Source organism: Triplophysa rosa, linkage group LG15, assembly GCF_024868665.1.
Source record: "Triplophysa rosa linkage group LG15, Trosa_1v2, whole genome shotgun sequence".
NCBI classification, from domain to species: Eukaryota; Metazoa; Chordata; class Actinopteri; order Cypriniformes; family Nemacheilidae; genus Triplophysa; species Triplophysa rosa.
This window is the reverse complement of record NC_079904.1, coordinates 1,026,423-1,050,042: the sequence shown is the minus strand read 5'-3', so window position 1 is coordinate 1,050,042 and position 23,620 is coordinate 1,026,423. Positions and strand designations below refer to the sequence as shown.

The 23,620-nt window shown below is 40.8% G+C and overlaps 3 protein-coding genes and 1 long non-coding RNA gene across 5 annotated transcripts; 1 reads left to right on the top strand and 3 right to left on the bottom strand.

Annotated features, from left to right (window-relative positions):
• Positions 1-905: 905 nt before the first annotated feature.
• rnf8 (ring finger protein 8, E3 ubiquitin protein ligase) lies at positions 906-4,415 on the bottom strand. 2 transcript variants are annotated; one of them, XM_057353005.1, is made up of 8 exons: positions 4,190-4,415; positions 3,712-3,840; positions 2,759-3,445; positions 2,362-2,424; positions 2,064-2,153; positions 1,763-1,870; positions 1,467-1,671; positions 906-1,324 (listed from the first exon to the last, which is right to left on the bottom strand). In XM_057353005.1, the coding sequence occupies exons 1-8, from the start codon at positions 4,319-4,321 to the stop codon at positions 1,143-1,145; spliced, it is 1,596 nt and encodes a 531-aa protein (XP_057208988.1). In that variant the 5' UTR covers positions 4,322-4,415; the 3' UTR covers positions 906-1,142. The 2 variants fall into 2 exon arrangements, with proteins under 2 accessions (XP_057208988.1, XP_057208989.1); XM_057353006.1 differs by having other exon boundaries at positions 1,150-1,324; positions 1,460-1,671.
• A 965-nt stretch (positions 4,416-5,380) lies between these two features.
• On the bottom strand, positions 5,381-8,785 carry LOC130565734 (alpha-1,6-mannosyl-glycoprotein 2-beta-N-acetylglucosaminyltransferase). Its single transcript, XM_057352764.1, has 2 exons — positions 8,672-8,785; positions 5,381-8,566 (listed from the first exon to the last, which is right to left on the bottom strand). Exon 2 carries the CDS (start codon positions 8,497-8,499, stop codon positions 7,279-7,281), a length of 1,221 nt encoding a protein of 406 aa, XP_057208747.1. The 5' UTR covers positions 8,500-8,566; positions 8,672-8,785; the 3' UTR covers positions 5,381-7,278.
• A 3,575-nt stretch (positions 8,786-12,360) lies between these two features.
• On the bottom strand, positions 12,361-17,145 carry LOC130565394 (uncharacterized). Its single transcript, XR_008964369.1, has 3 exons — positions 17,010-17,145; positions 13,764-13,938; positions 12,361-13,415 (listed from the first exon to the last, which is right to left on the bottom strand). It is a non-coding gene; the product is annotated as an uncharacterized LOC130565394 (long non-coding RNA).
• A 3,750-nt stretch (positions 17,146-20,895) lies between these two features.
• Positions 20,896-23,349, top strand: thbd (thrombomodulin). Its single transcript, XM_057352043.1, has one exon. The coding sequence runs from the start codon at positions 21,068-21,070 to the stop codon at positions 22,679-22,681; it is 1,614 nt and encodes a 537-aa protein (XP_057208026.1). The 5' UTR covers positions 20,896-21,067; the 3' UTR covers positions 22,682-23,349.
• The last annotated feature ends 271 nt before the right edge of the window (positions 23,350-23,620 follow it).

Genomic DNA, 23,620 nt, shown 5'->3' with positions numbered 1-23,620 from the left:
CAAAAACCTTTCAACATAAAAGTTTTGTGTGAAAAATGAATATGTTCACAATTATTTTATTTCTAAGTGTGCAGGCTACGCACAACACCCTAGCAACCATTTAGCAATGCCCCAGCAACACTTTATACATTGTATTGCCCGGGCAATGTAAAACTCCAGTTGAATTGTTCTCGGTAAACAGTCCACTTTGTGAAAGTCGTGACCTGAGCATCAGTCAAACACATCATGCTTTGGTCATTTAACTCAAATATCCTGAGAGCAAGGACACATCAGAGATGAGAAGTTAAGCGACACAGCCAGTATAAAGCCCGGGGTGACCCGTCAGTGTCTGTTAGTGTAATATCACCTGACAGACGTCTGTTTAAACACCACTAAAGCGGTTTAATGACCCACATTTACAGTCAGGTCCAGTCTGTAGTATCACTTAAAGGTTATTTTAAAGGTTTACTTAAAATCATTTACTCCCTTTATGTCATTCCACACCTGAGCTTCAAAAAGATATTTGGAAGAATGTTGATAACCAAAAAACACTGAACTCTATTGACTTCCATTGTATGAACACAAAACCACCGAGACATTTCTCAAAATATCTTCTTTTGTGTTCCACTGAACAAAGCGTCACATACAGAGTTTGAGTGACATGAGGGTCAATAAACGATGACAGAAATGATGGTGTGGTGTAGTGAGATTCACAAAAACACTGATTTTGTTCCATGTACCTGGAAATGAGAGCAAAGGCCCCACAGAGAGATGAACACTGCTTCTATTCAAACTCTGTAAAAACAGATCAAACAGACCAGATTGAAATTCCAAATGTCTCTGCTTTCACGTCACACCACTGCCCTCTTGTGTCCAACACTGAACCATCCTCATTAAAGTCAGGATAGGGTGATTTGAGACATGTTTTGTGTTTTATTGGCCTATAACATACAGATATAGTTTGGTAAATGAATTGTATGAAAATTCGTAAATCGCTATTAAAACAAACAAGAGCAAAAACAATGACAAAGCTGCTTTATTTAACGAAAACCCCCTTAATAATTATAATACTGTGACCTACAAACATAAAAATTAGATGGCCAAAGAAAATGGAACAGAAAAGCTGTGCATGTGTTGTTCATACATAAGTGTCTGTTTATTTCTCAAACATAATCTTCATCCTCCTCCTCAGTCCAGGACGAGTCTTCATCACTATGGTAACGCACCAGTGAGGAGTCCGACTCCGAGGGGGTTCCGAGCATGGAGCCGTCGCTCAGTATGGATGCATCACTGCTGCTGTCGTCGTGGATCACGACCACGGCGGGAGACACGCTTGGCGTTGGACCTGACAACACAATTTGTAGGATGCGTCTCAGGCGGTGCGGCATAACAGGCCCACATCGGCCCGAATCAACTCATCTTGGATTCTCATGATCCCACCTATAGGCAAGCAGCAGATAATGTGCTGAATGTTACACACCTCTCACCTTTCCTCTCGCTGATCAACGTCAGGCGTCTCTCCCTCATGTCCGCGCTCAGGTTCTCCACCATGCGGTCGATGCAGTTGTCCAGAACCAGCGAGCGGGTCTGAGACGTGATGTTCTGCCAGCACATGGGACATTTGTCCTTGCGCTTTCTCCACTCTCGGATGCAGTGCTGACAGAAGCTGTGGGCGCAGTTCAGCGTCACGGACTGACGGGGTCAAAGGTCAACACAATGGACGTTTTAGATCAGGTGCTTTTTGAAGAGAACGTTTTATATTCTTCCGTGTGGAACACAGTACCTCAATGAAGAGCTCTGAACAGATACTGCACTGTAGTTCACTCTCCAGCACTTCTGTCATCTGTGTGACCACTTCATCCTTCTGGGCTTTGGCCTTCTCTTTCTCCTCCTGTGTGTGGAGAAGCAAGAATAAACCACGGAAAATGTTTTTATACCGGATGTTTCAGGATAACAGCACAATCTTGTCACCGATAAGAATTGAAGTAACCATAAAAACAGTATATTTTTATATACCATTTTATTATCCAGCATGCTAATGACTAGATTGTTTTAGGTTGGTTGATGTGCTAAATGTTCCATACTTTTGTTACTTCCAGCTCTTTGTCTTTAGCCTGCAGAACCTCTTTGAATCCTTCTCGAGCGTGTTTGAGCTCATCTATAACATTCCGGTGCTGTTAAAAAAAGAGAAACATGATAGTTACTTGTTTTTTTTTGGTAAGTTATATTTATGGGCTTTCTTGGGATAGGACAGTGAAGACCGACAGGAAAGCGCTGGGGACAGGGCAGCGGCATCGACAAACGATCGTGCGAAATGGAAATCGAACTGGGGTCGCCAGTTTTAAAAGCTCATGAAATAATGATGCGTCTAGTTTCTCTTACCTCATTCAAAGCTTCTTCGAGTTGTTTTTTCAAGCCCTCCTCATTCTGTTGTGCTTTCTCAAACTTGGGAAAGCAAAAATACGTTAATAAACACGACCAATATAACATTTCATATGAAGCTGCTTGCTTTTGTAAACAGAACTACATTTGTTGACATAATTCATATGTGGTTAGTTGTAAATGTGCCCTGTGGTGTAACAATTTTGGGAAAAAAAGAAAAGCATACGAGAGATTTATCTCATTGTTATTTTATATAATAAATACAATATATTACTAACAGTTCAGCTGTAACAACATAGGACACATGTACGGTTTATTTGTGGCAGTATGAACCCAACACAATCACATATATCACAAGTTTGAATCTGGTCCACGACAGAGATTCTGGGTCCCTCACCTCCAGACGTCGCTCCTCCTCACAGAAAGATTTCTCCAAGCGCTCCATGCGTTTAAGCGCTTGCTCTTGCTGGGCTTTCAGCTGACCCCGCAACATCTCCAGCTGCCCCTGCAATTCCTGCATCTCCCGCTCTCGTCCCGGTGTCTCCCGCTGCTGGCTCTCCAGCTCAGCCGCGCGCTTCTGCGTTTCCCCCACACGGCCCTTCAGCGCCATGAGGTTCTTCTTGTACTGATGTACAGAAGCCAGCTGCTGACTGCTTTCCTTGCATCCTTGAGAACTTCCAGCTTTATCACGGGATCGGTCTTCATTTGAAATCCTAGAGGAGCATTTCTCAGTGTCTCTACGTTCCACAGACGGACAGGGCTGGGCACGCGACTTATCCGGCCAAGAGCACCGGTACAGCTTGGATTTGGAATGCTGCGTGGGGCAAGATTCCGACTCGTCTCCGTCAAACTTCCGCTTCGAGATTTTGAGTTTCAGGCCTGAGGGGGTAGAACTGGATTCTTTGGAGGGATTTCCAGACAGGAACGGCTTTACTTCACTGAAAGGGCGCTGGACAAGATGGTAATCGAACTCTACAGGGTTGCCATCCAGAGGGACCCCGAGTCTCACCGAATCACCCTGCCGGAGTAAAAAGGGCTGTCCCGGAGCAATGCGAGTTCCATTTACCCACACACCATTCAGACTCTGAGTGAAAAGACAAAAGCACAACACAAGACATAAGAACTCCATATCAGAGCACATAATTACAGATGCTGGGCTCCACAAATAGGAGAACATCACTCACATGACTTACAATATTGTTTTTAACGCATGCCTAGCAAAATATGTTTCATACAGACTTCATTTTGTTTTGGGAAGTATTATAAACCAAGTTCAACATCACTCACACAAATGGGTTTGATATATCAGCTACAACCGTTCTGCATCTCTAACAGACAGACCAACTTCACCTTATTATCCGTCACTGTCCACTGTCTGTCGTCATTCTGTTTAAACATACAGTGATTCCTGGAGATCATGAGAGGACAGCATGCTGACAGAATCTGATGGCTCACATTTAATCCACGACCAACAGACACCTGATGGTAAACAAAACACACGCATTTCGTTAAATGCACGTGAAGCACCAAACCTGTGAAACTATATTGCTCTTTGATTACAGTTATAAAAAGAACATTCACATTTAAAACAGTCTGAGTGACAATGTAGCAGATATTTCGCCATTAAAATGTACTGAAAACGAGACTTTTAAAGTGCAGTAAGGGCTCAATCATCAGTGCTGTTCTGCGTTGTTTTGATTCAGATTTCCTCACAGACAAACAATCCATTGGATAGCTAGAATCATTTTAGGGTGCATTACGACACCTGCATGTTTACACTCAGGTAAATAACAGGTCAATAAAAGCAGTTCGTTCTGTAAACATGCACCTCCGAGTCCTCGTGCAAAAGCAGCCAGTCACAATCTCTCCCCACGCGCTGCAAACACCACACTTTGTCTTTCCCGCAGCTCTCTTCCTCTGTGTTTATTAAGGAAGGAGCCTCTTCGGTCTGCTCCATCATTTCTGCGCCATGACAAAAGTTAGCTGAGTGTTTTTATTGTGCGTTTTCCGCCATGAACCACCTCAGCAGGTTTGTTTCGACTTCTTGTTGCGCAGCGCGGACTGACCGCCGTATGACGATAGAGTATCGCGAGAGCGATGCGGAAGCACAGAACGCACAGCTGTTTTCGACTGGCTCTCGCGATACTTTGACGTCAAACGGCAATCGGGCTGCGCAGCGCCACATAAGGTTAGACAGACCAGAGGGTTTCTGCTCGACGGGCTCGACCGGGTCACGTGACGTTCAGCGGAGTCTCTGATTGGCTGTTTCTAGTGACGCTTAGCGGCTGCCTGGTTGCGTATTTCCGAGTTGGAAGGCGTTTGTGTAGGAGACTAATATTTTGAATTTGTAACTTTAGAAATAGCAATTCTTAGAAGTAGTACGTGACGTAGAAGTCGATTTCCAACGCGGCAGTCTTTATGAAAAATAACTAACCGTGACAGAATCACAAACGAATGTGATTGGTTGATCCTGTTCAGCGATGTGAAATGTGACAGCTGTCACGAGTGAATCTATGCGCGCTGCTGTACAGAGATAAAACGTTGGTTTTTATCTTCTCTTTTATCCTCTAGATACCAAAATAAGTTTATTTAATTGTAAATAGTTATTGCCTAAGACTCTAATCTAATAATATTGTAAATCCAAGAACTATTCACTCTAATAGACTCCAACTCAAAATAAAACAACAAAAATATTCGCATTAAATTGTAAATTTTAACATTTTTCTTCAATTACATAGATAAAAACTCTTACGATCACATCAACAAATAAAATAACATCATGTAAACTCAGTATGGCCCCTTAAATTTCCCTGAAAGTAACCTAAACGCTCATGATCTTATCTAGCAGCCAGCTCATGTGGTTCACTGAACTAACAGGCAAACAGAAAACAAATTCTAAAGATACACAGAAGTTGTGTTGATCAAAAATCATGATAAATCTTCATTTATCATCATAAGTCAAGCATAGCACATCTGTTCAAACATTGTTCCAGGCTTGAAAAAAAGACAGACACAGAAATGATACATCTAGTATATTATTTACAAACTACAGTCTTAAAATGCCAATTAAAATGACAGACTTATGCTTGTGAAACGCGCAAGTAGAGAATCAGCCAAGAAAAGAATTACAAATCCTTAAGGATTAAAAGGATTATCCCTTTAACATTACCCAAATCAGACAGCAAACAAGAACATTATTTTTATCATTTTTGAATGAACAACAGCGTTGGTCCATCAGTACACAGATGTGACACACGTGTACATATTTCATATGCCTCAATGACAAATGATTCTTCGCCTCAAAGCTTCAAGACATTTGAATATGGCTTGTATAGTGATGCTATCATCATCTGTTTTAGGAAAAACTAAAGCTATTATATCTTACCCGTTCATAACATTACAATAGCAAACAATCTCTCTTACTCGCACACAGAAACATTCAGATGTGCAGCTATGTCTCGATAAATCATTTTCCACAAAAGAATCAAGTTTGGCAACTCATTTGAGGATGTCAGTTTTTCCTCCCTTAAAATATGACGGAAACCACAGAGAGGACGCAGAAGGGAAACCGACTTTCCTTCCCATCATGAAAAAAACATACGATACAAACACGCTAACAAAATGAAAGCCAACATTTTATGCTTTCAAACAAGGCACACAGGTGAATATTACTTTCTAGCTAAACATCAAGACTGTAAATATAACGCTTGACTCTTAGGAATGAAGCGCTGATTGTTTTGCTTTGACCCGAATGTCCTGCAAAATGCAGGAAAAGAAAAACATTGCAAACAGTTCTCAGTAATGATGGGTGCATTTCTGGAACCCACCTGCATTATTCAAAAGCAGATATAAGCTTTAAACGTACATAAAAGTGAGTGGTAAACTGCATTTCTGTGTGACCATTCGTGTTTTAGAAGTTATTAGACAACAGAAAAACAAAAACGTCTAAACTCAGAATCATCACCTGATTGTTTGTGAAAGAAATAAAACACAAATAAGGAAAAGTGGCGACAGCGAAGCAGGAACATAATGCAAATACCTATATGGAAATGATTGAATGTTTTCTCTAAGGCACGATAAAATTAAGCAATGACCTAGTGGAGTCTCACATCTACAAACCACCAAAACCATCCCAACAAAAATAAAAACAAGTAAACAACAAACAACAGTTTCGATGTTTCCCATTAGAAACTGCTATAGGAGCGGAAGACACGGTTACATTTACATTGTCGTTGTTAAATGTGTTTATAGCTCAACTTTTGCTAAAAGAAGGCACAAACAATAAGCAAGGTCTGGATACTTTATTCTTTCTATTTCATTCATTTTCTTTTCTTTCTTTAGTCTAAAAACCCTTTTGTGAAGGTTCTGCCAAAATTGCTCATTGTTGTAAAGAACACACTTTATTATTTCCATGGAATAATATCCAGATCTTGTTTATTGTATTATGAGAAAATGCACTGCAATGCGTTCAATCTGATTGGACAAACACAAAAGTCTGCTGAAGAGAAATCAATGCACAAAATGAACCAAAACTAACTCTGAACATGACCGTTTACAACAGTCTCAGAGAAATCAAGCGAGTGGTGAAGTTGTGATTTGCTTGCATTTGCATGAATCTCACGTGTTCCAAGTCATTTCCATCCCAACACTAACTAAAAAAGAAAAGTTATTTTTCAGGACCAATGTTGTGATATTATGTTCATGACATGTATCCCTCTATCCCTCTTAAAAACACACACACACACGCACGCATGCACGCATGCACGCACGCACACACACGCACACACACACACACACACACACACACACACAATCAAACGCTACGGCTCCTATCATTTTCCTCTTTTTGGTGGAAGCAAAGTTCAGGGCTACCCTGATGTTCTGAATGGCACTTGTGATTTAAACATGAACCCCGGCTCACAGTCGAGCAGCGTAATTGACGCAAAGCGCGTGGTCACGCACGTCCCCCCAGCCTCCGTTCTTCATGTGAGGTTGATGTTCGGCCGGCGATTGAGCCTTGATGGCGAGCTGTGAAACAAAAAGCGCGGATTCGGTTTGTCGGAGGGCTTCGTCCACCCTCTGCTGAGCCACCTCGGGCCGGCACTCGTCTTTCTGATGCAGGCCGCAATCTCCCGTGTGAAGGACCCGACTCCCAAGAGCCACCAGAACCTTGAGAGGCTTGGAGATGCACGTGCCAGACAGATTCTGCAGCGTCCAGTCCCAGTTGTAATCGTCGTAGGTGCAGAACTCATTGTTGCATCCCATCAGCTTGTAGTAGAGCTCTCTGGAGATGCCCGTTCCCATGTTGTGCTTGGTCGACATCCAGCCCGCCGTCTCCGTTTTGGAGGAAAGCTCGCTAAAGTCTGACGTGCCTTTGTGATTGCCCAGCGCGAGGACGTCGCAGTCCGCGCAGTCGATTTTCCTGAGTTCCACCATAGCGTGGAAGAAGTGATGAAAGTCAGGGAGAAGGTAGTTGTCCTCCTCGACGAACACCACGAATCTTTTGTAGCCCCGAAGAACCTTCACCCGCTCGAACACGAAATGCAGCTTCCACCACCAGTGATGTTTGGTCTGCGTGATGGACGCTTCCCTGTAGTGTCCGTACGAGTCCGGGTGCTCCGCGTTTGAGCAGCCCGCACGGAGCGCGTCCGCTTTAGGCATGTCCCTCGGACAATCTCGAGGGTCCTGTCCCGGGAATTCGGCGGGATACAGCTGCGTGCTGTAGGGGAAAAAGATCTGCAGAACTTTGCAGAAGGCGATTTCCTTCACCATCTGCGTAATCTCCTCGGAAAAGTAATCGTGACTGAATATGACGAGCGCTTTTTCGATGCCTTTCACGTTTTCCAGAGAGCGGATGAGCATTTGAAGGTACGCCGGTCTGTTGTGCACCTGTACCGCGATGACCATCTCCGGCTCCGACGGGAAGCGCTCTCCGTTCTGAATCAACTGTTTGAAGTTGCTGTCATACACTGAAGTGCGCATACTAATGATGGTGCCGTAGTCGAACTTGGCCGTCTGCGTGACCCCCTCCTCACTCCCGACAACTTTAGTCCCGAGCATGATGTAAAACAACGTTAACAAGACGGCGAGGAGGGCGACGACCGCAATAAAGTTCTTTTTCAACAGTCGGAATCTCATGTTTTAGTGTTTCATGTGCCGTGATGTGCGCGTTGTGCTCCGGATCGTTCCCGTTACGCGCGGGCATCTGTCAAGAGAACTTCAGCAGTTAGTTTTAATCGTTCGGCGCGCGCGAGAGAAAATGACACAATTTGATATAAAAATATGGAGATTAGTGAAGTAAACGACTCACCGGATAAAGTGTCATGTGCGGTGAAGTTGAAACCAGGAAGAGAAACAAATGAGATCGTGAGGAGGTCTCTACTGCTGACGTGTACTTACAGCCAACAGGAACACCCACACACGCTCCTCCTTAATGATACTACAGCGCGCGCGCGCGCGCTCTCGCCCTCGCACAAAAAAACGAGTAAAACTAAATAAAGCTTACTTTAATAATTAAGTATACATCAGTCAAATAAATTCAAGCATGACGTTTTACATCATTAATAAAATCAAATGTAATATAATTGCATAAAAATCTATATGTTCATATTTCAAATAAGGAATACATAAGCATGAATAAATAAATAAACATAGATCACATGTAATTGTTTTATTTTTATTGTAACTTTAAATATGAATATAACATGTATTTTAATATAGCCTACTGTATTAAATATATGTTATTTATATACAGTGGACATTAGCACAAGCTGTTCATGAATGAAGCCCATATAACACTTATGAATTCTCATTAGAAACGTTGTTTAGGTGTAAAACTTGTAAAACCGCTTTTGTGTTCAAACAAGAGGGACAGAAACTGGTTCAGTGGATAAAACTGGATTTTCAACTCTTTCGTTGATGGTTCTCACATATCACCTCTAGATGGCAAAAGAGCAGCATCATATTATAAGATAAACCCTTTTGCGTCATTTAATTGAACTAAGAACTAAACCTTCATGTAATTCAATATCTGTGTTTGAGGAAAACACCCCTGTGATTGAATCGTTTTTTAATGAGCAAGAATGCTTGAGGTCAGAATGAACACACAGACCCAGACACCAGAGACAAAGTATTATAAGACATGGAATGATATCCTTCGTGCTAAAAAGTCATTTTAAACCTTTCTGATTAATAAAGGCCTACAATTCGTACGTATTGCACCCAGTGATTATGGTACGCATGTCCAAGTCAGTCTTTGGACGAGAACAAACAAATCAAATACAGTTTAAATAAGTTTAGTTTGATGTTCAAAACCACTTGGTTTTCAAGAAATGACAAACGCAGAAGTCATATTTTGTCCATGTGCCGTGTAGTTCAGAGCATATCGATGGCCATATTAAAGGTCATAGTGTCAAGCTTTAGAGATCAACAGTGATGTAATGACTCTCTCTGATCATGTGACCACACAGCACCAGTCAGACACAGGCACAGAGACACCAGAAGCTTCTTTCAGTTGTGAGAGTTTATTCGTGTCGTGGAAAGCAAAACTTTTCTACAGATACGTGTCCTCTAGAAATGGCTTTAGTTCTGCTTTTAAAGTTCACAAAAGGTCAGAATCGTATTAGATATTTCCAGTGTTCTTTCTTTACCCCCCATCCCCCCCAACCTCACACATGTACAAGCACAAAACATGCTGACATCATGTGATTTAAATGAGAACAAGCTGAGGATGATGGACTACAGCCAAAAGAGCAGATAACTCAAAATAACCCCAAAACAAATGTCCATTCTGTTGACTTATGAGAAGAGAATGTGGAAATGATCAATTACAACCCTTGGACTCTCTCTCTCTCTCACTCACACACACACACACACACACACACACACACACACACACACACACACAGAAGAGATGTCAACAATGTTCAACAATTTCTGTTCTCCACAGCAATTTTAGGAGAAACATCTGAGACTAAATTGAAATTTAAATGATCTTCTGAGCTAAATATCGCTGCTGTCATTCTGAAACCTCATATCGCATATTTTGTGATGTTTTTTTGTCCATAAATCATTATTATCAGTCACCCTTTATGCTTGTCACTGGGTTTTGCAAAATATCTCACCAATTAAAAGCATTAAAAAGTGCATGTCAACTATGAAAAACATTTTGGACATCTGCGATCTCAAAAGAACAGCGACAGCATCAAGCTTCATGTTCTGGCAAAGATTCGTTACTGCAGTCGGCACGTTTACATGGGATACGTAAGTCTGAATCTTCTCTTAAATGAAGTGTTATTCAGTCCGATATCTTATCTCTGCTTTTTTAGGGAACTCCTACAATCCGGACTGGCTGCATTTGTGTATTTTTTGCAGTATTTTCCTGACAGCATGTAAAAACAGCCAGACTTTAATAACAACACCTCAACTACAAAGACTGTCAGATTACAGTGTTTTAGTTTAAAGTATAACGTTATGAGGGCTGAAGGTGGATGCTTATACAGTCAAACAGAAAGCAGGTAGAAAAGTATTTGTGTTTTACAACATACGGGCTTAAATTACACATTTTTCTAGGCGCGTCGGCGCCGCATCCAGATGGAAATAGTTCAACACAGGCGCGCGCATGCACCGCGGGTCATTTGACTAAGAGCAGTCGGTGCGGCTCGCGTTTCCCGCGCCCCAGATAGCACAGGTACATCTGTAAGATGTCAGCTAAAGATCTGCAGATCTAGAAAACATCTGCTGTGTAAAACCATCTTCGAAAGAGCTGTTGTACAACCATTCCAAATCCTACACATCTGACAGACGTCTTCTAGAGGTCTATATGACGTCTGACAGCAGGCATCTCAGAGATGCAGGGCACATGAGCAAACAGCATCTGACAGATATCACATAGATGTCTCCCAGATGTGCGTGTGCTATCAGGGGCGGATTTAGAGGCGAAATGTGAATTGTTTTGGGTAAAATATACTGTACATATTTATTTATGTCAATACATTTTTTACAAATAGATCTTCTCATTAATTATTATTATATGTTTATTATATATACTGTATGTTTTAGGACATTTTTTTTTTCCAAAAAGGTTCTTCGATGCCAAAGAAGAACCTTTTGGTTCCATAAAGAACTTTTAACATCTTAACCTTTCTGTTTCACAAAATGTTCTTTGTGGCGAAAAAAGGTTCTTTAATATGATTATGATTATAAAAAAGTAAGAAAGATATGGTTCTTTAAAGAACCTTTAACTGAATGGTTCTTCTACGGCATCGCCGTGAAGAACCTTTTAAGCACCCTGTAACACACTGTAGAACCAGCAAATGCATCGTCACAGAGATCAGGTTTTGCAATAACACCGTTCATTTATCAGACAGAGTCCTGCCACCAGAGACCGAAACATCTGTTCTCCATCAGAGCTCAGAAACATTGCTTTCGTCAGAAAGTAAAACACGTGTGACGAGAAGCAAAAGAAAAAAGTTCATTCCCTCCGTCCGGTGTTGTGACACGAATGATTCTTCACTGTTTGTGTTTAGGGCGCATTGGCGTGCCACGAGAGAACCTGCGGTGACAAGAACCATCTGACAACAACAGCACACACTGTTTGGGTGGAGATTTCATCTGGTTGCCATGCCAGCACAAAAACAAAGAGATTTCCAACAAGATGATGCTGATGTTTTCTGCACAGTTTATGACACGACACTCAGTGGGGAATTGATTTTGTTACAGCAGATGATCTATTAATAATGCCATTACAAAAGAGACCTGAAATGATCTCCAAAATATAAATAAGTAAGAAGCCTGTTTGTTTTCAACAACGGCCGGTCTGCTGGTTTTAATAAAGTAATAAGTTCCTCGAGACCGAGTGTTTTTGCCGTGAATGAGAGTCGTTCATCAGAGTTTAAGCCTTCTTAAAGGTTCCTAAACCTGACAGATTAGTTCTGACTTCTATCTCGTCTCTACTCTTTCTATCCTTAAAAAATCCTTAGCTTTGTATACTGTGGTAGGCTATATAGGAGACAGTTTACAGCGCTTATGCTTTTTGTTGTCCTTGTGTTCTTCCAATTGCTTCCCTCATTTATAATTCACTTTGGGTAAAAGCATCTGCTAAATGACTGAATGTAAATGTCTTAACCATTACACAATCACATCCAGCCTCGGGTGGCTTCCACTGGCAGGAGATGTAAACATTATATATCACAATTATATATTTATGTTGACCGTGAACCCAAAGATTACAAAGACTGGAGGATAATAAGAGCGTCACATGTTGGATGAAAACATGCAGTCTGAGCACTTTCTAAAAACCTAAATTCCCATATTACTTTTCCCAGTGTCAGTTTGAACTTTAATTTCCACGGGACACATTCAACATTCCGATCATGTCAGAGATGCGGGAGTCTGGAGGCCCGTGCACCCTTTCCCAGAACCTACTGAACTCCGTACCACCAAACCTCATAAGACGCAACACCTCGGTAACAAAATGTGGCACAGTACACTTAAAACAAACACAATGTTAAACATTGTCGGTTGTCACGCACATTGGCATGGTTTTATAAAGTGCCACCACATGACGATGAAACACAAAACTCGCCCAGCATTTAGTTGTTATTTTATCTTTCATTCATCATTTATCGTTTTCAGGACTAAATAAAGTGTGTAAAAACAGCGCACACGGTCCAAATGACTCAAACCCATTGCTAGAAGAATTCCACAAGCGTCACGAGTTACTAATGGAAAATGGAGAAACTTCTTAAAGTGAGCATTGATGTAAAACAGGAACAGGTGGTTTTCTTAATTCAGTGTTTATTCTTCCTCCTGTAGTACAGCAGTGAATGTATGATGAGTGACGTCAGCAGGATTACTGCATGTCATCATGTTCGGGGTGATTGTTCTTCAGCGTGAACACCCATATCCTCACCGGGTGTTCCAGACATCTGCTCCTCCGGGAAGGGTTTTCACCAGATCATTTCAGCTTCACAGATGATTTATGCACTCATGTTCCTTCACAGCAAACTCATTCAATCACTTCTGCCATGAGATGAGAGTTATGGTGAAAATTCCTACACAAAAAGAAGCGTGTCACTTTAGGTTTATACATATTACAAACTAATATTTATTTTAACTTTCACACAATTTGATTAAATAATCATTGAAAACAATATATCGTCTTCAAAATATTCCACTTACTGTTGATCATCATCTAACTAAATGAATGGGTCTTGATGTATAAAAAATAAACAGAAAATCTGTGCATCACCGTTTTACCTTAAAATTTAAATGATGACAGAATTTTCATTTTCAGGTAAATGATCTCTGTAAGTGCAATTAAATGTGTGTAAAAAAGCTTTTTACTTTTACCCAAGTTTGAGACTTTTGAGAAAACACTTGACACAGAACTCATATTCGACCTTCAGTACAATGTCTCTGGATGTTGTCGGGAGTTGAGGAAGCAGAAGTCTCTCTCTGTCGAGGAAATGTCCGTTTTTCACACTTGGCTGAGCATGATGAGTTTTTATTCGCTGTTTTTGGAAACGGCACGAAATCCATGAAGTCCGGACGATCCCTGCTGACAGCGACCCTGACCTGCAGCCACGAGAAAAACAAAAATACCTGAACCTGATGTGTTGATGTCTGACATACTGATGACAAAAACTGCCTTCGGTTCAAACTAACATTCGCTAGAAAAATAGAAAATCAAAAAAGCCTTGGCATCATTTTTATCTGCAACACAAACAGTGAGACATAAGTTACATGCAAGGGTGTGGATTTCTCCCATCAATATAGACTTTAATGCACATTGATGATTTGATGTAATGTTTAAAAGCACAACAAATCAAAACATTTGATTAAATAAAGCACAAGCAACAAGAACAAAGAGCATCTCAATCAAATCTTCAGACTGTTTGCATTAGTTATACTCTTATAGTCTTACAGGATATACAGTCTCACTCTTTCAAAACAAAGATCACATCTTTTATTATTTTCTTATGTCTTATTCACTTATTTATTATTTTTGTTTGTCTGTTTATCACAAAGTTAACACACCATCTCCTGTGACAGACAATGATTTTCAAGACGAACGTGTTTTCATGCTATTTCACTAAAACAATATATAAAACTTCCTAAGCTAAGATCAAAGTTCTAAAGGAACTTGTGTTAAATCCCTGTGAAGTCTTAAAGCTATCGGTCAATAGCGATAAGAAACACATAATGCATGTGTTTGACACATAAATGAACTCAAAGCACCTCCGTTTGAGAGCAAACATGATTTTCAGTGTGATTTCTCTGAGGGCAAATGCATCATTCAAAACGACAGCTGGCCAAGCATGTGTGCAAATCCGGCGAATAAATTCATGCTTAACTCAACTTTATTTATATAGTGCTTTTTACAATTTTCATTGTTTCAGCTTGCTTAGAATAAAACTGCCGTCTCAAAGCTCAGTACAGCGCCTAATAAGTATGGAAAACTATTGTCACTTTCCAGAAGCTTTGGAAGTCAATGAGCTCTCATTAGAAACAGTCAAGGTCTCCAGCATTCATGAGAGCGACTAAAAATATCACTTTAGTTTTCAATGGCAACACACGTGCCAAACAAGAAACAGGAAGAGTCTGTTTGTATGGAGAATGTATGGATGTATTGTATATTGGTGAACATTTAATAGCGCAGTAGAGTCTAGAGGGAGAAACATTTGAGCACAGTCCAACATAAATGTTTTACAAAGCCGAATGATAGCGGGTGAAAGCGGGGTCATGAAAAAAGAGACTTTAGGCATTATACAAACTTTTCTGCGGCTTGAAAAAAACTTGAACAGATTTGAAAAGTTACATTACGTCATTATGATTAAAACCATGTAGAAGTTTCATTTACTGTTTTATTATTTTCACATTTACACACATACCCTATAGCTAAAGCTAAGAAATGGACATTTTCTTATACATAGTTAACAAATGACATGACTGCCTTTCTAATTTTGTTGTGTTTTTTTAGACTGATTTAGAATATTTACTTTCTTTAAATATAATAATATTTATGATAAATACTTTATTTTCTGTGTTTTTCTTATTTTCTCCTGTAAAGCTGCTTTGGAACAATGCACATTGTGAAAAGCGCTATATAAATGAAATTGAATTGAATTAATAAGCAAAATGATAAAACATTTGATGTCTTAAAAAGCAAACAATGAAAAAGAACACATGTTATTATTCCATTGCCAAACAGCTTTCTCTTGTTTGAAGCTTAAACTTAAACAATTCTGAACTAAATGTAATCATATCTTGTTTTAAGAATGTTTAGAGAATTGTGTTGGAAAACAGGACAAAAAAAGGCGTAAGAATCTGTGTTTTTGCAGTGTTGATGTTTATTGAACTTCGCCTACTGATGTTTTGGAAAGCCTCCATATGGAAAGCATAAAGCAGAAATCTCTGTGTTTGAGATCAGCAGTCTCTCAGGGTTGTTTTGTCAACGCAAAGTAAAGTCTTTTGACCTTCAGTGATACTGAATTATGAGAGGTTGCCATGGTAACGAGGCTGTAAAAATCTCAACAGGAAGTGACAGGAAGTCTCGTACGTTCTTGAACTGTGCGCTTTTACTCCAAGAACGCTGACTTTCATGTGCTTGTTTAGTGTTCGTGTAAGAGATTCTAAAATGTTTATTTTCCAAACAATAAATCTAAACACATGAATAATTCTACATTTACATTTTTATCCATGTGCATTCAAACTATACATTCACATGTGCTGCTGAAAGAGAGAGTTCACCCCCCCCAAAAATCCATTCGTTTTTGATGTTTCTCCTTGAGATTTCTTATCAGAATTAAAAACAGAAAATATAACTGTGTATTTTAATCCAGGTAAAAATAATCTGGATTTGGGTAAATCTGATGAGAAATATTTGAGGTGATATTGAGATCTTCAATAATATTGACTTTTGATTGATGACATGACAAATCTGAGCTCGGTTTGACACATTCTTGACATCTCTTCGCAAACTCTAATGACACATTTGTGACATTTCTGACTCTTTTTCTCAAGAGAAACATCTGAGACGCACATGCGATTTAAAGAAAAGTTTTTTCGATGTTTGTTTCACTGATTTAGAAGAAATAACCGAGTAAAAAATATCTCAAGAGGTTTGTCTGAGTGAGTTCTGCCAAGTGAATATTAAAGGGTTAGTGGTGTTATGAGACGGACGTCAACAGTGATGTCAAAGACTGAAAGGCAGACAGTTAGTCACTGTGGACACATATTCACGTGTGCTGTGAGTTAAATCATTGGTAAAATTATAACGTCAATGCATGACCAGACTTTCATTACAGTGGGTTTGCTAAACACGATGAAAAGGGAAAATCCTAGGTTTACTGAGTAATCTTTTTTAATGAAAGAATGCCCGTTACTGGCATCCCCAGAAGACGAACAATCAAAGCTGTGAAATAAAAAAATAACTGAGACAATAAAACACTGAAATAATGGTAAATTATAGCAAGGCAAACAATAGTACTCCAAATCTGAAGATGGTAGAATACCCCAAAAAAATCACAAATGTGCACTGAAGAGGAGAAACAAACCAAGACACCAAAACATCCGTTGTGCTTCTCTGTCATCTGCTTCAGCTGGAAAGCAGTAATGTGTGATGAATTCAATAGTAAATGACTCACATTAAAGTAGTTATTTCCTGGCTTTCGTCAAATATAACCAGCTGTAATATCTGTGTTCAAACTCTGACGTCTGAGATCCTGACCGTTACAACCCAAAGATGCTGGAGATTCTGTCACCATTTACTGACACTCATGTCAATCCAAAACCAGACGAAAAACAGGATAAGTACAGTAAATAATGACAAAAATGAAGCTGACAAACACAATATATCTACACATAAATCATACGGATGCTGAATGACTGAATCACGTACAGCTCAAAGCTTCAGAAAGTCCTGCAGGACTCCAGCAGTGAGACCGGACGCTCTCCACATTCTCCCTCCCTGTTACGGCCTCATGTGCTAGAGAACATAACAGAATTATGCAGTTAGTTACAGTCGTGTTTTACGGCTGAAGCTTTGCTTCTACACTTCTAGTTACTGGTTTAAATAAACCTTAATTCCATTACACATAATTAATTCACCTCTTCTGAAAAAAGCTTTGGAGAAATTCTTACGGACTTAATAATGGTAATTGTACTGGTTTGGAAACTATATTCGGGTCTCTACTGGTAGTGTTGAGCTCTTTCGGTGGGATGTTATCTGAACCAGTACAACACCATTAAAAACTACTGGAATAAGACCTAAAACACTCAAAGAAATCTTGTAATGGTTTTAATGGTCAACAGCTGATGGTTGATAATGGTGTTTGTAATGGAAACCAGTAGAATTTCTATAGTTTTTTCAGCAGGACCATATAGAGACCAGGGGCGGACTAACCAGTAGGATCCATCCGGAGTATCGGAACTTTTCCCGGTTGGCCGCTAATGTAGGGGGCCGTCGGGCCAGACAGACGCGAATGAATTAGAGAGACGGACACGTATACATGTAACTCAATGACACGTCTCACCCCACCCACCCATTTTTAATGGTTTTAATGGAAAAAGCTAATGGTTCATAATGGTATTTTAATGGAAACCATTAGAATTTCTGCAATGGTTTCTATAGGCTATCTATTGTTATTTTTTCAGCAGGGTAGAGAGATGTGCTGTCATGACCTCAGGCAAACCCAGAATAACCTGGAAACCTCTAAGAAAATACATAAAACCCCTCAGAACCTCCTGACAACCACAGTCATGTCTTGGCAACCACACACAACATGATATATGAATAAATTAAAAGAAATTAAATCTAGATCCTCCAAAACCTTCAAAAATACTGACATGACACCGAAGATAAACTAGAGCTTAAGAAGGTATTTATTAGTCATAAATCAACTCGTGGGGATTAACTTCTCATTTGGGTTATACTGAGATAAACAATAAAAAACATTTGTACAATCATTTAAAACAAAAATGCATTGATTTTTAAACTGAAGAATGTGTTTTACGTCAAAGTGCATTGATGTCCGCTGGAGTTTGGTTCAGTATTTGTATGTTAAGAGTTTTCCTGCTGCCAGACTGTGGCTTTTTGTACCACATTGTTGTGCCTCAAATATTACACTCTAAACAACAGTGCGTTAATAACGAACAAATCCTTTTTGAGAGTGTAAACAAAGACTTCTTGAGTCTGAAGATTCATGCACATGATCCTGATTCTCTACAGCACTGAATTACACAATTTACACACATATTCCACACCAATTCATTTTATTTCAACACTTTTGATTTTCAAATATGTATTAGCTAGATTAACGAATGCTGTTTTTGTTCGTGGTCAGATCTTGTTCGCTAACACAAGCTGATTGTAAAGTGTTACCCTTTTTTTCTACACCATCGTCTGTAATGTACCCATTAAAACCTGCTAAAGTACATGAAAGTAATGTCATGTCGTTCTCCTCAGTCGACGAGAAGATTCTGGATCATTTCTAAGCTTCAGTCGAGAGTTTGGAGCACACATTCTTCTGAGCCGTATCCCTAATCTTACGCCATTCCACAAACCCAGCATCACATTCAATCGTGCCCAAAAACACAAAGAGCAGAGATTCTCATCTGTGCACGCTGAAGCAATAAACCCAGAGCTCAGACGCTTCCAAAAACAAGAAGAGGAAAGATTTGCTGTTGTAAAACAGGGAGGAGGTGTTATCTGTATCTTACAAAAGGCCGAGATCCTTTGTGTCGTCCAGTCCTCTTAAAAACACACTTTATACCAACTTCCTTTCTTTGGGTCCAACTATTACAGGACATGATTTACTACAATTATAAAACATTTACCTACTAAGGGACAAAATCCTGTTTCATATGGATGTTACTTGTTTAGGGAGCCATTGACTTATCCCCCCCTTTATGTGCAAAAAGATTTAACTACTGAAGAATATCCTTCCCTCTTTCCTGAGGATGTGAGAGGAGAGAGAGTTTTTGTGCGGACAGAATACCTGAACAGGAAGGAATTGACTGCACCCGTTCCAGAATCAACTCACTCACTCGTGTCTGGAAACACACAACAATATGCATGTGATTCAACTTCTAAATAAGTCTAAAGTTACTGCAAAAAACAAGTGTTGGCCGGGGTCTTCGGAATAGCTGCCAGGAGATTCTTGTGTGGTTGCTAAGGTTTTCTGGATGCCTGAAGGTCTTTGTGATTGGATTTCCTGAAGACTGCTGTGTTTAAACCCAAAACATGAGAATTCTTTCATCATTTATTCATCGTAATGTCATTGCAAACCTGTATGACTCAACTTGACGTTTGACATGCAATAGTTCCGGGTGGGCTGCATGTTTCCTGGCTCTCATCATACACACACACACACACCTACAAACCTTTGATGCTATCACAAACTAAATAAACCGCCTCTGTTCAGAGACTCGCCCTCCACCCAATTTCACTGCGGTCATGGAAACGTTGATTTAAGTGGATGTTTTAATAGCATTGTGCCGTACTCATAAATCAAGTGCCTATTTCCACCCATTGATAACGGCTGCTTATACTCACTGTTTCCACCTGGAAAACAAACCTTTCATATCAAATGAATCCACAGATAAACTGAAGTGGTGTCACAGCCCACACAATTCCTTCTCACGTCTAATCCTTTAATGAAACAATGGCACAAATACCACAGTAGCAGCCCCATAAACGATTTGATTAGTTTAGGCTCAAGCACAAATACAAAATATCAATAAGAAAATCAAGAAATGATGTAACGTTGTCCTGAGATTTCATCTCAAACCGTGAGACAGGTCTTTAGCATTGCAACACAACCTCACGGGAACTTCTTTCTCAAGCAATCCAGCAGAAGCACCACATGCTATTTAGCATCTTTCCAAAGGGTTTACTCTAACAATCCATGTACTGGAACATGTCCATAGATAATGTTGTTGAGTTGAAAAGAATGCAAAATGTGAAAGCTCCATTTGTGTGCAAACAACACTTTGTATTTGGATGCGGTTCAAAGTATAATATCATTTAAGTGTGCTTTCAGTATACTTCTTATCAACTAAAAAGAATTCTACTTCGTGTCTGCCTTTTATGTGCATCTCAGTAAACTTTAGTTGTGTACTCAAAGTTTAGCACTGTGGCACTTGAAGTATACTTAACAACACACTTTTAAAAAGTGGGCCAATTTAGTGCCAAGGAGCAGCCTACTGAATTATTACAAGTTGTACTAGTGCATACTACATAAAGTATATACTTGAACTGTGCGTATAAGTATACTTAATAAAACAAACTTGAATAGGTATTCATAGTAGGGGTTATTATCTAACGCGCTCCTTTAAATCCAAATCATTTAACATAAATGTAATTTTAAAAAATGAAGTAAGATGCCATCTACAGGCATCTTTCTATCCATCTTAGAAGAGACAGACATCAGAACATGTAGTTAAGTCAAATGCAGGATCTATTCGTGGTCACTTGGAAATTCGATCGTCAGATGTGTATCGTGTATCAGCTCGTGTCTGATGGGACGGGGAGAGAACGCGAGCGGAACTCTGGGAGTTGTGCCAGATAACACGAACTTCCTTCATTCTGTGAGACATGGATGCCGTTATAAATGCGGCTCGGAGCTCCTCCAACTCATGACTGTGGACACTTTCGAAACGTCACAACTTTACGCGAACATCGTTACATAACGCGTCAGCAAAGATGAGAGAAATGCTGGGAATGGCGATGGCGCTCGTTCTTCTGAGGCTTCGTTCTGCGAGCGCTAATAACGGCTATTGCGCGGATGAAAAGTGCTTCAGCATCCACGCAAGCGCGGCGAGCTTTTCCGCGGCGAGCCACGCGTGCAAAGAAAAAGGCGGACATCTGATGACCGTGCGCACGGAACAAACCAGCAGCGTGCTGTCGGATCTACTGGAAAACAGTAACGTTACTGGAGACTTTTGGCTGGGACTGGAATACGTCGACGCCCGGTGTTTAGACTCAACCGGCGGGTTGAAGGGATACAAGTGGATCACCGGGGACGACACAACCCACTACAGCAACTGGAAAATCACGGACGCGGTGTGTTTTTCGCGGTGCGTGTCCGTATCCAAAAACGCGCAGACATGGCACGAAAGGTCGTGTCAGGAGATCATACAGGGCTATTTGTGTGAATACAATAACACTGAATACTGTCACCCGCTGCTGGGCACCAATGCATCATACGAAACCCCTTTTGGATTTACGAGTGATAACCTCAAAAAAATTCCCTGTGGATCCAACGGGACCGCGCAGCCGCTGGGGACGCGCCACATGTGTTTTTATGGCACTTGGATTCAAGCACCGTGGAGCTGTGAAGTGTTCGGTGGAGGTTGTGAACATAAGTGCGAAAAGACGCCACAGAGCCATCGGTGCATCTGCCCGGCCGGGTTTAAAATCGACATGAACAGGGTCACTTGCAGCCAAAACGATGACCCGTGCGCGCGGGCGGGATGCGCACAGGAGTGCTTCAGTTCGGGCGCCACGCATGTGTGCGCCTGTGGCCCGGGCTTCCAGCTGCACGCGGATGGTAAGACGTGTGAAGATATAAACGAATGCACTGATACGAGTGCGTGTCCGGGTGCGAACAAAGAGTGCGTCAACACGCTCGGAAGCTTTAAGTGTCCATGCGCACCCGGATTTGAGAATGAGGGTGGCGCGTGCGTGGACGTGGACGAGTGCGCTGCGGGACCGTGCGAACACGATTGCGTCAACACTAAAGGCGGTTATAACTGTTCGTGTGGTGAGGGATTCAAGCAATCGACAGAGGACGTGCACAAATGCAAAATGCACTGTCCTACATTTGAATGTCCCGCAGACTGTGACCCCAATAATAACGCCCAGTGTGAATGTCCGGACGGCTTCCTCCTTGAAGATGAACGTTGCGTTGATATAGACGAATGCGACAGTGGAAGCTGTGACCAGGGATGTGAGAACACACCTGGAAGTTTTGCATGTTCCTGCAGCGAAGGGTTCAGGCTCCTTGAGAACGGAATGTGTGTAACAGATGAATTTGAGGGTTCGGGCACTTCGGACCCTTTCGATTTGTTTAAACCCACGAGCAGACCCCCGGCGGTTAAGCCCGCGTCACTTTCAGCTGGCAGTCTGTTGGGAATAATGGTTTGCACTGTCATCTCTATTCTGTTACTGGTGTGCCTCGCGCACTGCGTGAGAAGTAAAATGCACCACTATGATGTGCACAAAGGTCACGATGAGATCTACGATTTTCAACAGGTGATCATTGACAAAAACACGCATCTGTCCTACCCAAACAGATATTTGAAGAGAGAAACCTAAACGCAAAGCCCACACAAACTGACAAATGACATACTGTAGAAAATGCACATGCTTGGTTTTTTTTATAAGAAAAACGACTGAATGTAACTTTTGAGAAAATCTTTTTTGGGAAGCTCACATTGCACACGTTTGAAAACACTGTCAGTATTATAACGATATTTGTCTAAAGAGAATAAATATTATTTTGATATTTAACACGTCCGTGCTTCTCAAAATACAGATAATTATTTGATAAGCACAATGATGCTAAACATGTATTTCATTTATGATAATTAAGAATATTATTTTGAAATGTTTGTGTTCAGTTTTTTATTTTGGAGAACTGGTCCCCTGACTGAGCTGCATGGTTTCTCCAAAGATGTTTTTCTTCGTTTCCGTCACCTGATGGGAGTTTGGGATCCTGGCAGGTGTCGCTTTTGGCTCGAAGAACACTTCATATGTAATACTTAGCTCAATAATATTCATTTCACTCTCACTGTTAGATGACAAGAAAATAGCAGCTTAATAGTTGGGTCATTTTTAAAATACGGTCACAAACCTGTCCCTACACTTTACAGCAGGGGTCACCAACTAGCGGACTCCGGTCCGGATGCGGACCGCGAGATGCGTCCGTCCGGACCTCAAAGCCTTTTGACATAATAAATAAATGAACGCCTAACATTATTTTCTAATGCAATCAAATTTATAGCAGGCACATCAAGGTCCGCTCAGTAGCAGTTTGGGTCCTACGGCGCCACGGACAGTTAACACATGCGCACTGTTGCTTCGTAAAGACGTCAACGTCGTGGAGAGAAGAGAGCCGAGACAGACTCGCTGCACAGCGCGCAGACAGATGTAACTATCAGTGACTGAAAAACAATGTCCTTTTCAAAAGTTAGAAAAGTTGACGCTGAAAACCATGTTTTCCGAGATGAATGGGTCGAGAGATTTGCATTTATT